This window comes from Leptinotarsa decemlineata, unplaced genomic scaffold (assembly GCF_025532065.1).
Source record: "Leptinotarsa decemlineata unplaced genomic scaffold, Ldec_3_MD MMD2_tig00004307_RagTag_RagTag, whole genome shotgun sequence".
NCBI lineage: Eukaryota > Metazoa > Arthropoda > Insecta > Coleoptera > Chrysomelidae > Leptinotarsa > Leptinotarsa decemlineata.
Window position 1 is genome coordinate 5,326,978 of NW_027412606.1, and position 18,531 is coordinate 5,345,508.

Sequence of the window (18,531 nt, forward strand, 5' to 3'; positions counted from 1 at the left end):
TCATTACTTGGTCGCCAAGTAATGATTGCGCGGCTACAAATCACTCGTCAAGTTCACTCATCAACTAACTACATTTCCCTCATTGGTGGAATTGCAAGAATTTCTAATTGCGTAAAGGCTGTTAGAATCTTTGAACTGGAGTGTATGTCGGAAATTTGAACCAATATATATATATATAGGTTAGATATTAGCGGTTAAACACAACTTCCGTTTATTATCGGCAGATTACAGAATCTCATCATAATAGTCTTCTATTATCGATCATTCCAAATCTGCGTTATAATTATATATTATTTGTAAAACTGAAATTACAAAAACTAAATTCATGACATTTTCAGGTAGTGAAAAATATCAACCAAAATTTGATGAAATGAAATTCATGGTTCGAAATGTTCACAGAAACATTTAAAAAAATGTAATTCCGCTCTTGAATTAAACAGAACACAGAAATAAAATATTTAGGAATTCATATAGACTGTTGCCTGAAAAGGAAAAATTATTCACTTGAATTACCAAATAAAAATAAGAAAATGTCTTTATAAGTTCAGCCTTTTGAGATACGGAATCATAGCCTGGGGTGGTGCATATGGAAATGCATTAAAATCTGTTAAATCTATTGGTAAATTTGCAATGAAAATAATTTTAAAAAAAACTTTCAGATTTCCATCAAAAGTTTTATTCAAAAAATATTTCATTTTGAATCTCAGACAAACATTTCACAAAATCAGTACCATCTATATAAAAACATTTTGCAAATACTGACATAATTGAACATGAGTATACTACAAGATCAAAGACCAATAAATGCTTTCAAATTGCTTAGTGTAGTCTACATTTAATGCAACAACACTGCATATGTATTGGTTGTAAAATTTACAATATAATTCCACGAGAAATTAAAAAGCATTCAAAAAAACATTACATAATTGGATATTAGATAATACTGAAAAAATTGAAAATATGCACATATTGAAATAATTCAGTTCAACAGATACCGCAGGCCAACGATGAAAACACTTTTTTACTTAAAACATCTTATTATTCTGTTTTTTAGGGTGCTAAATCCTAATATGACACTTATTAAGCGGTGTCACCTACCGCTTTTACATTTGCACATCAATATATTGAATTTTTTTTATTACATAATTTAACAGCTTTTATGTACTACAAATAAAATTGCAAAATAGTTTGTGCTGTATGTAGAAGAGTTGGCAGCACTGCTGAAACACATTTATTGTCCAGAAAAAGGGGAATTATATTGTTCTGTTCACAGCTGATGTTTTGTTTACTGTCAACCTAACCTTACTTTCTGGTTTCCAGTACATGTGCTCATTAAAATGTCTAATCGCGGTTGTAAGAACTCTGCTGACAGTTTTTGTTGTATTTGTGATGAGTTTGTTATTAAAAAACATCAAAGAAACATTACAGACTTTGTGAATTAAACTGGGTGATCAGGATAAATCTTGGGCCCCGCATAAGGTATGTTATGTTTGTGTTGAAGATCTTAGAAAATGGTCAGAAAAGGAGAAAAAACCTTCAAGTACACTGTTCCTATGGTATAGAGGGAATCTATAAACCACACTGATGATTGCTACTTTTGTAGTATTGATATTACTGGCCATAACTCAAAAAACAAGAAGATAATAAGCTACCCTAACCTAATTTCCGCCATCCGACCAGTAGGGCACGATGTAGATTTGCCGGTCCCAGAACCTCCAGTCCATAGAAACTGAAATAATTTCTTTTTCTGATGTACTGTCAGATATAGATGAGTAAGATGATGAAGGGTTACAATGTGCAACAGCAAGTATAGAGACTAAACTGTTTACTAAAATTGAGCTTAACGGGATCTTGGGTTAACAAAAGAAAAAGCTGAATTGCTTGGTTCTAGACTAAAAGAAAAGAACTAGTTTGCAGTTGTAACTAGTATATATTTGTATAGGAAGAGAGAGCAGCAGTTTTCGAAATTTTTTGAGCAAGAAAGTGATTTAGTGTACTGCTCAGACAATCCAGGTCTGATCAAAAAGACTGCAGGCTGTTTATTGATTCTTCCAAAACTAGTTTAAAAGCTGTTTTATTACACAATAGTAACACTTATGCATCTATACCTGTTAGCCATTCTGTACATGTGAAAGAGACCTATGAAAACCTAGAAATAGTGTTGAATAAAATTGGCTATTAGGCTCATGATTGGATGATATGTGGTGACTTGAAAGTAAAATGCATATTTCTTGGTCAGCAAGGCGATTTTACCAAATTTCCATTTTTTTGTGTGAGTGGGACAGTAGAGCAAGGGATCAACAGTGGTGCAGAAAGAACTGGCCTATGGGGGAGTCTTCAAAACCTGTCGAGAAGAACAGTCTCCGCAAAAACCTTGTAGATCCCAAAAAAATTCTCTTACCACCTCTACATATAAAATTTGGCCTCATGAAACAGTTTGTAAGGGCATCGCCTAAAGATGGACCTTGTTTCAAGTATCTCTGTCAGAAATTTCCAAACCTTTCTGAGGCTAAACTTAAAGAAGGCGTCTTTGTAGGACCCAACATTCGAAAAATGATGTTGGACGTAAACTTTGAAACCACAATGACCATACATGAGAAAGAAGCATGAGTATCATTCAAGCAAGTTGTTACAAAATCCTTAGGAAATGCAAAAGACCCAGAATATCGTACCATGTAGCTACCATGTTAAAAAATTTAAAAAAACTAGGATGTTTGATGAGCCTGAAAGTCCACTTCTTGAACAGTCATCTTGATTACTTTCCGGAAAATTTGGGAGATGTTAGTGAGGAGCAGGGTGAGCGTTTTCACCAAGATATTAAACTGATGGAACAACGTTATCAGGGTCGCTGGAACATCAACAAGATGGGAGACTACTGTTGGTCACTTCACCGTGAAGCTCAACAAGCGACTCATCTCAGGAAAAACTACACAAGAAACTTCAAAAAAAAATAGAAAGAAAGTATAAACCAATTCCATCTGACTAATGAAACCTACATTACAACACTGTATCATTATTTCAAGTAACCTACTGTAAATAAAAACAATGATAGTGATCCAACATAGTGTTTCAATAATTTTACCATATTCCGTACAGATTTTAAATTATATAAAAAAAATCAATTTCTCAAAAATTATGGGTGGTACAAAAAACTAAGACCAGATGTGGATTCAGTACACAAAAATCTATAAAATTCAGCTATTAAAGTAAACAAAGTTTTCGAAAACTTTTTTTTGTTGGCCTGTGTAATTTATTTCACCCTCATTCATAAGAAAATACTATTGTTGATACATTTCTTCATTTAAATTCATTTTTTTACAAACAATATCTATTAACAGTTGACATAATCTTTATTTTACAACTAACCAAGTCGAACACAAGTGTTAACACTTAGCAGACCGTGTTGAAAGATTATGCATGTACTAACAATTTTTTCAATATTTATAGACAGTCAGTTGATATTGTACATTTGTTAATAAATTTGAATAAAAATTGAACAAAACAAAACAATTTATTACAAATTTATTAGGGACTAATACAATGTCACAATTAGCAAACCTTCACTGAAAAAAGTATATTATATATTCACTAAACAGTTTGGATTTTCACTAAACAGTTTGACAAAAACGCTATACAATAGTTTCTTCAGAGTATAGACACGCCTGAATGTGTTCGAAACATCCGAATGAAAATAATTTCAATTTTTTCCAGCCTTCGATTCGAGAAATCACCAAAATAAAAGAAGAGTAAAAAGTGCTAGAAATGCGTGCTGTGTACAAACCATGCAAATTTAGTCAATTCCGAATATTCGACACGGGCACCCGTTTCTTACTCGATGAGATGTTTTGAAATCATGCTAGATGTTCCCAATGAATGTTGAAGGCTATCACCAAATTTCTTGATATTATTTCTTATCAAGAGCCACCGTAATAATTTGAATCTAGCACTGTAAATGTGACTAACATATCGAATTGATTATAGTGTGTGAAAGAGTGAGAGTGAAGTAGTTTTCACAATCGTGAACTTATCAAATTGAATTGTTTTTCCAGCTATAGTGAACTATTTTTTTTCAACACTTATCAGGTTTTTCATAGAATCGCAAAGTCGGTGTAAGCCAGTGACAGCTATTCAAATGATTCGAAAATCAAAATTGAAATCGTTGAAAACTGAAACATTCGTTATGGAATAAAATTAGATATCATTCACAGGAGTTCTACTTTAAATGAGAATGGTATTCACCTATTGGATTAAATCCCAGCCAAGAGGAATCTTATTTGAATTGAAGGGGTTATATTTTTAGGAGTGATTAATTTTTGGGAAAGAAAATTTTTGGCTTTCTACTCCATCTTGATACAAAAAAATGTGGGAATCCTCCAACGAAAGGAAGGAAGGATGACAGTGTTCCATGTAAGTACAATTTGTTACCATTCATTTAAAGTAGAACTCCTGTGAATGATATCTGATTTTATTCCATAACGAATGTTTGGAATACAAACTGAGTTGAGAAAAGTATCTTCTGTATAATTCAGTGTTCATATAAAAGTATTTGTTTCGAAAGAATTTTTTTCTTTCGTGTAATCCAATGTTTATATGGAAGTAGGTGTTTCAGGAGGGCTTTCTTCCAGTTTGTACTTCCAGAGTACTTATTTTCAAATTGATCACTTCCTTCCTTCCTTTGAAAGATTCCCACATTTTTTTGTATCAAGATGGAGTAGTAGAAAGCCAAAAACTTTCTTTCCCAAAAATTATTCACTCCTAAAAATATAACCCCTTCAATTCAAGTAAATATGATATCACTGAATCTTTCTATTACTAAGGTGTTGCAGGGGTACATATGTTCAACAAATTCTCTAAATTGATTTGAATTAACACGAGATGTCAACACTCGAACAGTTAATAAGAAAGCCAAAAACTTTCTTTCTCAAAAATTATATTTATGTCAAGTTATTTTCAGAAAATTCCATGCAACCAACGACTTTGAGAAATGTTACCAAAAAATCATATTTTCAAAATTCTGAACATAATGTTAGTCAGTCTTCATGTTACCTCATTCACTATTTTTGATGAGATTTTTATTCCTGGAAAAATGTTTCACTATCGCGGAACAGTCTTTATTGTTCATTGGGAAATATTTTTTAACAGAATTATAATTTCTGGCGACAAATAGTGGCTCCTTAACAATGGGATGGTATTTTCCGCAGAAATCTCAGTTAAGTTTGCCTTGCAATGAAGCAAAATGATTCCTTTCCAATATTAACCAACCTTTTACCTCGAAATCTAAGGTGAAAGATCACAGAAATCAATTTTTTGCACATTTTTTTAGCAAGTATCTCGCTTTGTTTCCTATGGAAAAGAATATCACTTGGAAATAATATTCGTTTCCTATAGTTTTTTCGCTATTTATATATTATATTATCAATATTGTAAAGGAGTAAATTTCCAACTTTGGATCGCGTAGTCGCGCCATAATAAGTTTAATAATTATTGATGAATACATAAATACATAATCATATTATTTATCAATTTATTTGATAACTGTATACATAAATCCGTAGATCATGCAAAGTAACTTTCAGACACAAATCTGGAAAAAAAAGCCTTCCTGAAACAGCTAGTTTCATGTAAACATTGAATTACACAAAAAAAAAGGTTTGTCTAACAGGAGTAATCCCAATTACAAGACAAATATAATTAAGTTTACAGCTATGACTAAGAATATAACGAATAGCATATAAAATCAGAAGAGTAATAGAGTAGTATAGATATTATACAAACAGTGATACATTCATATAATAATAATGAAATATACTTTAAAATTCTTATAGAATTGGCAGTGTGTAGAGAGTTGAAACACAGTATTTGACTTATGGGTTGAAATTAGATTCTAGTTCGATTTGCATAGAAAATAGTTTGTTACGAATTATATACTTGAAGCATCCAAATGGAACAATAAAAATATCACATTCTGAATAGAAACTATTATAAATTTTACAGATATTATAAACTGGAGATTTTAATAACACGTTGATCCTAGGCAAAGGCAAATAGAAAAAGATTTCGTTTCTACTACTTCGTCTCGGTTAGTGAAAATCTAGTTGAGATAACAAATTAGGGCAGTCAACCAGATTATGAATAAATTCATATACGAAGATACAGGCATAATATGTTCTTCTGTTTTCCAAGGATAAGAGGGCAAATCTATTTAGCAACACTCTATTATCAATTCCTTGGGATGGGGAAGCTCCATCCAGTTTGTAAGCCATGTATTTCATAAATATTCTTTGACAATATTCGAATTGATGTATATGCACATTGTATATAGGTGACCAGATTAGGGAGCCATATTCCAGACGAGATCGGACATATGCATTAAAAAGTGTTACAAAACATTCTTGGTTTTGAAAGTCTCTTCACGTCCTGAAGATAAGGCCAAGCATTTTTTTGCAGAAGATGTGATTTGATTAATTTGTGACGTGAAGCAAAGTTTCTTATCGAATATGATGCCCAGATCTTTAGTTTCTGTGCTTTGTTCTGAAGTGACATCATTTATTGCATAGTCAAACTGTATATTGTTATGCTTGAGGGTGTATTTCATTAATTACCAGTTTTGAATATTTAGAGAAATCTTGTTTAGTATGCACCATTCATGTATCGAATTAACTTCCTTTTGCAGTCCTCGGTTGATTCAATGGGTCTGAAAATCTTCAAGTCATCAGCAAAGAGTGATATGTTACCAGATATATTTGAAACAATATCATTTATAAACAAAGAAAATAGAAGAGGAACTAGATTACTTCCTTGAGGAGAATTCTTTCGTGTAATTTAGACACAAATTTTCCAGATTTGTATCTGAAAGTTACTTCTTTGCATGATCTACTCATCTATGTATGCAGTTACTTCTTTCAAAATTGATTATTTCCTTCCTTTCTTTGGAAGATTCCCACATTCTTCTATATCAAGATGGAGTAGAACAAAGCCATGAACTTTCTTTTCCAAAAATTAGTCACTCCTAAAAATATAACCCTTTCAAATTCCATACATGTATGATTGTGGAAATTGAGAATTGAATAGAATGTACAAGAACTACTATCTCAAATTTCAATTACCTTCTTCTTGATCGTCATCTTCCGACCGCTGTAGTATTTCAAAGTCCTCTTCTTCATCGTCTTCAATGACATTTGTCTCCAGGTCTTCCGTGATTTCGGGGTCAAAGGTTCTGTCTTCATTGACATCGCTCCGAGACAAACTTGCCCATTACACTGACCACAAGCTAAAGAGCACTGCCACCCCGATTTCCTGCATCCACATCGCGAATCACAACCACTCTTGCAGTGGCAGAATATTGTGTTGAACAATTCCTCTGGAACAGGTGCTAAAATTGTCGTGATAGGTTCCAAGAATTCGTTACGCATTGTCCAACCCTAATCCTGAGGTTTCAAATCATACCCTAACCAAGTTTGAAGTTGATAATAAATACGATTGAAATGTTGCCGAACTGCTGTATTTGTTGGTGGAACATTTGATAACCGCACCTTTATTCAGTTTTGTAGACTTGACGTATTGTGCATGACGAAGATACTGTCCACACATTTTGGAGCATTATAGACTACCAACCATAAAATAATAATAATAATAATAAATCGTCTTTATTCATCGTTGAACACATATGTAAAGAGATAACAATAATAGGTATTCGACAAGATGAGGTGGCGAAGTGTCACCCTTGGGTGTTTTTCAACTTAACCATGAAAATACAATATTAATTTACAATTTTCTTAATCAATATCTACGATGAGTATAATTCTATTACATTGTAGAATAATTTTGCTGTCTGAGATCTATCAAATTAATGAGTACCTTAAATTCATAAAGTGATTGACTGGCCGTTCTGTAGATGCAGAGTTCGACATTTGTTAATCATATTGAGCTGATAATAGAAATTTCAACTTTTTTTTGTATATGTACTGTAATCATGCAGAAGTTGATTATAGAACTTACAGGTGTTGTACGTGAAAGATCGCTGAAAAATGGAGGTTTTATGTTTGTACATTGCCAGTAACCCCGAGTTACGAGTGTTATAATCACTCAGATCCCCTACTTTAATTAGTTTGTCATATAGATATGTTGGTGTTCTATATTTCAGTACTTATGTATATTTATATTTAATAGATGGCTTTTTTCGAAAAAAAATCTACGTATATCATATTAACAGTACCTCATATATTCACATAAAACTTGTAGCACCAACATAAAGTTGTTTTTGATGGATATAATAATGATAGAACTGAAGCGTATGAGAGAAATCGTCGTGATATAAACCATATTTCAATGGTTCATTTACTTGAAGAAGTTATGCCATGAAAAAAAACATTCCATTAAAAGCCGTAGGTTATTTCATTCTGTTTGGTTTTATGTAGTCTGATATCTCCTTCCTCAGGAGATATCAGAGCATTTATTTGTCATTGTCATATTTGCAAGAGTACTCTTCTAATACATTATTTTGATGTATCTTCTATCAAAGGTTATGATCTGAGTCGTATAGTGTTTTTTGAGGTATGCAAAATGACAACTCAATTCTTAATGATGAAACCAGTGGATATGTATTCGACAGGAATTCAGTCAATCAATACCTAAAACATGGAAGATTCTGAAACAGAAGCAAATTCATAATGAAAAAGTCAAAACTGCCGGAACTTTAACTCCATTATTTGTAATTTCAATTCGACACCAAAATAGGGCCCGTGCGCTCTGTTAGGGAAAACTTTTATTTTGAATTCAAAAAAGTTATGCAATTATTATCTAACAAATTTTTTCCGACTTCCGATTCACAAATGGTGACATAAAAGTTTTTTTCTACACCCGTACTCTAACAAAACACTTATATGACCATAATCCGTTTCATAATGATATCCATTATGATACAGATTTTTCATAACGATACAGATAATCAACCAATAGAAACCCATAATTTTTCAATCAAGAATTCTGTTCCTTTGTTTGTCCTAGATTCTAACCTGAGTAACTAATTGCTTTATTTGTCAAAATCAGTTTTCATATTACCTACCTATATTATCAGAATGTCTGAAAACAGCTATATAGAAGGAATACCATCGACTCCAATATTTTTAAAAGATCAGATTAATTACAGTTGTTATATTCAATATAAATATAATTAGAATCTTTATAGTTTTCATATATCGATGATAATACCATTACGTTTGTGTTTAAAAAAAAATATGAGTTAATTACTGTAAATGTGTTTAATACAAATATAATATTTATAGTTTTTCATTATTTATCGGGTTTAGAAAAAATAGCGTATGCAACTCTCATGTAATGGTTATTAATACACTCGTTAATTTACTCGTTAATTAATACACTCGTATTAATACACTGGTTATTAATACACAATACCATACAAAACTCGCCTTCGGCTCGTTTCGTATCCCGGTTAATGCTCGTGTCTTAATAACCATCATTACATGATCGTTGCATAATATACTAGAATGATAGACCTAAAGAATGTTTGCTTCTTGGGGCTCTATATACTATATACTCATAAAGTCATCTTGATTATCGTAATTTTTCAATTCTTCATAATTTTAATCTAAGCGCAGTGGAAATGCGATATATTTTTTTAATTAATCAAATAATAATAATAATAATAATTTTTTATTATTTCCTTGTTAAAAAGTACATTGTTATACGTACAGTGACAAGGAAAACGTCTGAGGGTAGGACACGTTACAGAGTATAATGTTTGTAGTAATCAATAATCTAAAAATATGATATATATAGGTATATACATATAATTATTTGTTTGGCTTAGATTATGTAAAAAAATAACTTTAAATAAATGAAAGTCAATTTTATCACATAGTTGTGATATTTTGTCATTAAAATATAAAAAAAACAGTTTAAAATTCGTCAAGTGTGTAGCAATTTTTTTCAATAAGTGCCTTTTTCAGTCTTGATTTGAAAATGTTAAGATTTGGTGATATTTTAATTGATTCTTCTAATTTATTAAACATTTTTGGTCCAAGATAAAGAAAACTTTTCTGATAAAGAGTTGTTCTATGAATATTGGGCATCAGTTTGCCTCTAGAACGAGTTGGATAGTTATGTTGCTGGAAAGGTGTATTATGCTTGTTTCTATAAACGTATATACACAATTCATAAATATAGAGACCAGCAACAGTTAGTATCTTGAAATTTTTAAAAGCATTTCTACATGATTCTCTCCAACCAATACCGGCAATGATTCTTACTGCATATTTTTGCAAAATAAATATTCTTTCAGCAGCAGATCCGGTACCCCAATTCAAAATTCCATATCTCAAGTGGCAGTTTATGGTCGCATAGTATAAGCTCAGTAAAATCTCTTTACTACAAAAATTAGCCATGAATCTCAGAGCATAGCAGTTTTTTCTCAATTTAATACAGAGGGTCTCAATATGAGGAGTCCATGTGAGTTTGTACTCCAAGGTGACGCCTAACATTTTTGAAGAAGTACAAGATTCAATTGGCAGATCCCCATTTTCATGGATAACAAAATGTTCGAGCCACTTACTAATTGTGAACTTCATCATCACAGTTTTAGATGTATTGAGTGTTAAGTGATTTTTTCTGCCCATATGTTTACTTGTTTATGTACATCCTGGGTTCTTTCCTGTAGGGTCGTTACATCAATTTCCTTCACTATGAAATTTGTGTCATCTGTATACGCTACTGTGTGAATAGTTGACAATCCTTGAAAATATTTCATCAGGTCATTTGCATATATCAAAAATAGTATAGGTCCAAGGATTGATCCCTGTGGGACACCCTGCCTAATGGTTGCCAACTGACTGAGAGTGTTTCCAACACTGACACGTTGCCCTCTATTTTCCAGGTAGGATTTCATTAAATCTAGGGCAACTCCTCTTACACCATATCTTTCCAATTTCCCTAATAGCAGGTCATGATTAACGCAATCGAAAGCTCTGGAGAAGTCTATGAACAATCCGCAAATATGGAATTTACCATCAAGTGCATTAACCACATGCTCATTGAACTCATAAAGTGCTGTTTCTGTACTTTTGTTCTTTGTGAAACCGTGTTGGTTTTCTGAAAAAAGGTTATTTGTTGTGAAGAAAGACATTAATTGATTTTTTGAATTTAGTTCAAAAATCTTGGAAATACTTGAGAGTAAGCTAATTCCCCTGTAGTTTTCATAGAGGTTTCTATCCCCTTTTTTATAAATTGGTGTTACTTTTGCTAGTTTTAGACTATCCGGAAAAATTCCATTTTCAGTAGACAAGTTTATGATATACATCATTGGGCTGCAAAGTTCATAAGAACATTTTTTCAATAAATTGTTTGATATCTCATCGTAACCACTTGCGTTTGAATGCTTTAAGCTCTTTATCAATTCTATAATTTCGGGTTCCGTTAGTGGACGCAAAAACATTGATTTTTCGCATATTGAGATATTGCTATTCATGTAATCGAAGTCTACATTTCGCGGCTGTATGAAATTTGAGAACTCATTATTGAAGTTGTTGGCCATGTCTATGTTTGATACTTCAATACCATCTTGTTGAATTTTTATTTCATTTACCACGTATTCTTTTTTTTTAATAGTATGTACCATATGCCACATTGATTTGACTTTGTTGCTGGAAATAGACATTTTGTCATTTACGCACTGCTTATAACTGGCTTTTAGTTTTTCCCTATACGTTTGGGTCACTCTCTTATATATCTCCGTATAATTATTATCAACTTTAGCACATTCTGAATAGAGGTTTACTTGGTGTTTCAGTTCGTGAAGTTCCGGAGTGAAAATGTCAAAATTATGCTTTTTTGTCTGCTTTCGGAAGCGTTTCACCGAGAAAATCAATTCAATATAATATTGAAGAATATTGTTGAAACTTTCATAAGCTTTGTTTGGGCATATTTCTTTATAGACGTCATCCCACGACTCCTTCTGTAGGACAGCCTTGAAGTTTCGAATGTTTTCTTCTGAAAAAAATCGCCGGACGTTTTGAACATTATTATTTGCTTTTTTTATATCTTCTACTTGAATTTCAATTATGTGAGCTTAATGATCAGACAGCCTGAAGTCTTCAACTTTTATTTGGTAATCAGAATCATACTTTTGTTTATTGAATTATGATGTTATCTGAACACTTTGAAAAATGAAATTTCTTTGGAGAAATAAAGTAACTTCAGTTTTTCAAAAAGTTACGCAATTCTCTGTTTTTGTTTAAAATCTGGTTTTCTGTTAACCAGCTGTTGCTATTCACTTTTTTCGAATCCGATTGCAATTCACTGACTCTTCCACTGCGTTAGAAATAAAAAGAAAATAATTTCCATAACGTGTTCAAAATCCTAATATTCTTTTTAGAAGCCTCGAATTCACTTTCCATTCGTTCTCTTTCACTGCAGAAAAAATGAAAAGTGTTGAACTATTCATTGATATAAATGTTTAGTGACAATAAACAAATAATAAACAGTGAAGTGATAGTGATTGTTCGAGAAAAATTCAATCGTGCTCCCGCTTTTGGACATAATTCTCTATGAATACTCCGATTGAATCTTCAACAAGTATGGTGAGCATGTCGGGCCTCAAGAGGTGCCTATCTCAGATGTCCATGTTGGCATTCAAAGCGTCTACATCGGGAGAGGAAGCTTGGGAACACGCATGGTCCAGGTACTTGCTTATTTTATTTTAATTAAACATACCTCAAAAATTGCATGTCAGGAACTCCCAAAGTTGGCGAAACTTTTTTTCCATTTTTGACGAACATATTTTGTATAGGAATCAATAAAAACAAAGATACACGTGTGATGTACTGTTTGGAACCTTTGTTGTAGTGAATAATATTACTGGAGTTTTTCCCAAGATCCAAGCATTATTTTAAAGCCTCGACACGTGTTTCGATCACCAAGTGATCATCTTCAAAATGAAGATCGAACTTTCTCTTGAAAATGATCACTTGGTGATGTGGAGGTGTTTAAATAACGGTTTGTGTTGGGAAAATCTCCAGAAATATATTTTATCAAATATACAAATATAAGGTCTAACTTGAATTGGAAAACATAACTTCCTCAAGACTATAAAAACATTTTGCTACCTACAAGAAAATTCCTGAGGTTGCACTTGAAAATAATGTTTCAGGCGATTGAATGGCATAAAGCAACAAGTTGAAAAAAGTTGATTTTTTTATATTTTATGATTGTACAATGGTCTCGAAAATATGTTAACAGTTTCAGCTGTTTAGCATATTCAGTTCGTTAGTGAGAAGCATTAAAGTCATTGGTGTTTTGTGTAAAAAATGGAAATAAGTACTCAAAAACACTTGAAGTGTTGACAGTGGCATATGGTATGTCAGAAAGATGACGACGATTGCCCTGGTCGCCCAGCACATCAACAACCGATGAAAATGTTGAGAGAAGTTGAAGCATATCGGTTGGCTCATGCCATGCAATTTTTCACAAATTTTGGGTATGAGGCGTGTGGGAGCGAGGTTCGTTCAAAATGGCTGATATTTGACCAAAAAAAAGGTCGTATAAGCATCGTTCAGGAGTTGTTGAATGACATCGTGTTTTCTCATAAGCATCGCTGAGGAGTTGTTGAACTCCCTCCTTTGAATTCAGAGATCCAGTCTCCTTATCACTTCACCTGGGAACTGAAAGTCCTGTTTTAGGAGATACATTTCCGTTATTATTTAAATTTCTGTAATTTGTCTTCGAACTAACAGTTAATGGGTTCTTCAACTGTAAATTTTCAACTGGCGGACTTTCAATTTCAGGAATAACTACATTATCTGAATTTTCTGTAACCATTAAAAGAATATCTTGATTATATCTAGGTTAAATTGGTAGATATGATTTAGGTGATTCTGGTGTCACATTCATCATGTTTAAAAAGTACTACTTCAACTAAATAATTTTCACCACCTACTAAAACTTTTCCACCATATTAAACTTTTCAAGAGCTACATATTTATCCGGTTTTCCATACCTCATACAATTATTATTCATATTTGAATAACATGCCATTTGGACACAAGGACGTTGTTATACATGGTGTATTGCCATCCTCAGGGCAATATGTCGACTGACTTGACTTCTGACTGAAGAACTTTGAACCACTGACTTTATGAATATCTTGCACTTCCTCGTTATCAGCAAGCATTCGAGCTTCTTTCAGCTATCTCACTAGCTTGAGCAATAACACAAGCATTATCAAATGTCAAGCCCATATGAGACAACAGCTTTCTCTGCAAAATCTCTGATTTCAAACCGAATACTGGCCTGTCTCTCAGAGCCTTCTCTAAGAACGTACCAAATTTACAGGTGCTTGCTAACTTGCGAAGTTCAACTATGTAATCACTAACAGTTTGGTCTGGACGCTGATTACACTTATTGAATCGGAACCGTTCACTGGTTTCAGATTTTTCGTGAAGGTAATGCTTCTTTAATACATCTATAAGCTGTTCATATGTTTTATCACTGGGTGTCAGCGGAGTAATGAAACTTTTGAATGTTCCATACACGGCTGGACCTGCTAATGTTATGAACATAGACACTTTCATTTCGTTCACGACAGCATTGACTTTGAACAAATGTTTGACTCGTTCGACATTCATTTCAAACTCCTCTGCTCCCCCTTTGGAGTGTTCAATAGATCCAATTAAGATCATCGTAATCGTTGTCAAATGTATTTTATGTGGGTTGTAGCCTAATTGGAAAGCTTCTTGGTTCATTCAGTGAAGTAACGAATAATAATAAGCAGCGTTTATTATTGAATTTTACGTTTACATAAGATTTGGACATGTGGTCCTTTACACCATTTTATTTTTCCTTCATTTTTTCACCACCCCCCTGTGTCAAGTGTCAAATGTCTCAATTGGCATTTGTCACTAGAGTACGTTCTGTTATACCACAGACATCAACGGCGATCTAGATTTGCTTGAAACGGTAGTGGTTATATGGTTAAAACATCGAAACCAAAGTAAAAGCCTAGGAGAGCCAAAACCAAAGACCAAGATCAAATGTCAAGGTTTGGCTCAATGTTTTCTTCGATTACCGTGACGTAGTGCATCAGGAGTTTTTGCATCATGGTTGTACGACCAATAAGTATTATCATGAAATTATACGCCGCTTGCGAGAAGCAATAGGATGAAGAAATCATGACTTTTGTATCATTGCTCTTTCGTAATTTTTTGGCCAAAAAGAGCATAGTAATCATGCCTCAGCCACCGTATTCGCCAGATTTGCCCCCTGCATCTTTTTCATATCCCCAAGATTGAAGAGACCCTTGAAAGGATGGCGGTTTCGCGACGATTGATGAGATAAAAACCGTATCGCTGAGCTCAAGGGCATACCGAAAAGTGTATATCAGAACTGATGTAAAGATTGACACAAAAGCTTGCACCATTTCTACAAGAAACACGAGTACTAAAGTTACCATATGTCCGAAAGACAATAGTCCATCTGGATGCTAAGCCGCAGAAAGCTACTCCTTACCACAGTCTGGTATCAACGTGACCAAAGAACAGTTTCAACAACTGTTAACATTCAGAATTCGTTGAATATTCTTAAGTTTGTACGAAATAGAATTGATTCTTTTCATTGGAAGTCTGCAATAATTCTGCCAATACAGATATTCTTCCAATATGGAAACCTAAACATTTGTTTCTACCAATGTTGCTCTTGCATTGGTGTAATCTGATTGAAACAGTTTTATTCAGAGGTTATTTGCAAAGGATCATTTGTTCGGATTTTTGAATGCTTTGTAACATTTGCCATTTAACATTAATTCTTCTCCATCATATTATTTTATTGATGTATCGCCCACATACATCATAACTGAGATCGCACAAGTTGAAGGATGAAGATGTTGAAGGGTGTTTCCTAACTGCGGTATGAAACTTTGGAGGCTAATTCGTTGGGTCATTTTTAGAAAAAATGTCCAATGAACAAGTCAGGAGTTGCTCCGTTTCTGGCATACAAAACTTTGAAGTTAAAAAAATGTATGTAAATATACATGAACCGACTTGCTAGAAATTTGGTACAATTCCTTAGACGCTTATTGAGCTTTAACCAGAATGAAGCCATTAGGTCCAGTAGCATCTCAGGGGACAACGCAGAATATTATTAACGCAGTGCCTTGTTTTTTATAGGTTTTTGAGTTCAAGCTAATACACATCTTTTTCTCTTGTGTTTTTGGAAAAAATCGAAGTCACTCTATTTCATATTATAAAAATAGAAAAAAAAAGATTTTTTAGTAATATCGAAAAAATACATATCATTCTTTTGTCTCAAACTAGATACTTCTTTCGCTCCTTTCAATTCGAACTAGTAATTAAACCTCCTATAACTATTTCCAACGATTTCCAGCGAATCCAAGCTCTACTGCCTCAGGAAAAATGATACAGGTGGTTGATTGGTACGATGACACACAATAATGATTTTTCACCACATATTCTATTTACGGACGAAGCACATTTTTCGCGTGATGCTATTATGAACTTTCACAATGACCATTTTTGAGCCGACGAAAACCCCACGTTATAAGAGGAAGTCATTTTCAGCAACAGTTTTCCTCGAACGTTTGGTTAGAAATGATTGGTGACTCGCCCATACCAGCAAGATTAACAGGTGAATCCTATACGGACTTTTTGAGAGATCATTTCTCCGTTTTGTAAGAAGAAGTGTAAGAGAAAACATGACGTTTATACACGACGGGGCTCCAGCTCATTTTAGTGTTCTTGCTCAAAATTGGCCAGCTCGCAGTCCTGATAGGAATCCTCTAGATTTCTATTCATTGGGACATCTAAAGGCTTGTTTATAAATCTCCGGTACTAGATGTGGTTTTTATTTTATGTTGTTCATGGATAGTTTTTAGAATTGATTTCTTGTCTCGAAAACACAAGCGACGAAAAAGTTGTATTTTGAGTTGCCTAATCTAAAAAAATTAAAAAGTACAGAATAGTCAGTGGCGTTTTTTTCTCAATATTGTTGGCTGTGGTGCCCACTGAGACGCCATTGGACCCAATAATTTCAATCTAGTTCGGGGTAAATAAGCGCCTCATTACTTCCAATAACTGTAGCAAATTTCAACGAAATTGGCATGAGGATATTTATAATATTTCATAAATAACGTCTTTTTTTCAAGTTAAATTTCATTAGAACTCAAAACGACCTAACGAACCACCTTCTGAAGTTTCGTACCATAGTTGAGAAACACCCTGTATATAATTCACTCGATTTCCGAGAAATTTCTGAAAATAAGCTCATGCTTTTATACGACAAAAGTTTTGTTTCATGAAAGTTTCTACAGAAATGTTCTTATCAAATAATTCGCGTTCGCTCCACAAGAGTGATTTATTATGGAATATTTTGTTTGACGTTTATAATAAATATCACATTTTTAGAGTATCTTTTTTCGATGAATGTTTCGTCAGTTGGGCGCCAATATGTATATCTTAGATAACATAAAAGCGAACCTTGAGTGAACCGCAACGCGCAGTTGTTGAAGATAAGTTTCAGACATCCGTTTTCTGAATCTCAATGTGCTATTTTACAACTGTGTAAACCAAATCGAAGGAGAAAAGTGAAAATTACTTCAGAAAATAACCATATTGCATATTGAGATATATTTTTAAAATATTTTCAATGTTTATGTGTTTAGTCATCACCAGGCTAAAAGTATGAAGTAGGAAATGCAAATATTCTCTGAAATATTTCCTTCTACTATAATTTTCGCTCAATATCAGTACATATTAAAAATTGAAGTCAGTCGCCGTGTCTCTCTGTCTGTTTGCCTGAACGCGATAAACTGTATACTTTATCAATATTGCAAACTTTCACCAAAAACGCTGCCTAGTCTCTTCGAGATAGATTAAAACAATTCACAACATAATTTTTCCATTTAGGTCTACCAAAAAGTCCGAGATGGTATATATCTATCTTTTAAGGATAGACTATACCCATTTTGATATTTAAAATATTTATTATAATAATTATAATATGGTACTTGGAAAACTTTTCACATGTATATGATATAATACTTCATCAAAATAGTACGTTAGTTGCCTTCAGCATTTCATGCACATTATAATTGCCATTGCCATAAAATTCAAATTAATATTATCGCAGAATTAAAACTATCGCACAAGTAAATTAATCCAAGCGGCGTGATCAGCAGATGCGACACGTGAGGAGGAAAGGTTGCAATTGCGTTTTTTTTCCATAAGGTTCTAGGTTGGGTACCTGTCTATGCTCAGGGAGTTGATGATATTGTGTGGTGGAAAATATAGGAAATATATGAACTTTGAATTGGTGAAGGTCAACGGATCTTGCTTTATATACTCCTACCAATGGGAAACATTACCAATACAGAAAGGCTATGAATCGTACGAAATGTTCCAGAATATTCCACAATATTTGAGACTCTTCTGGAATGTTGCACAGTGGCCTCGGATGTTTAGGGATGTTCCCGACCATTTCATGCTATTCCAGAACATTCCATAACATTTC

General features: G+C 33.2%; 1 protein-coding gene across 6 annotated transcripts in view; it reads left to right on the forward strand.

Moving 5' to 3' along the window:
- LOC111503006 (Inwardly rectifying potassium channel 1) overlaps positions 1-18,531 on the forward strand; it is a 133,793-nt gene that overhangs the window by 70,030 nt on the left and 45,232 nt on the right. The window contains exons 1-2 of one of the 6 annotated variants that reach the window (XM_074178842.1): positions 3,797-4,083; positions 12,389-12,694. The exons of the other annotated variants lie outside the window; for them this stretch is intronic. Coding sequence (XP_074034943.1) covers positions 12,561-12,694 — 134 coding nt within the window. The 5' untranslated portion in view covers positions 3,797-4,083; positions 12,389-12,560. Of the gene's footprint in view, positions 1-3,796; positions 4,084-12,388; positions 12,695-18,531 lie in introns of those variants that run through there. 6 annotated transcript variants of the gene reach the window in all.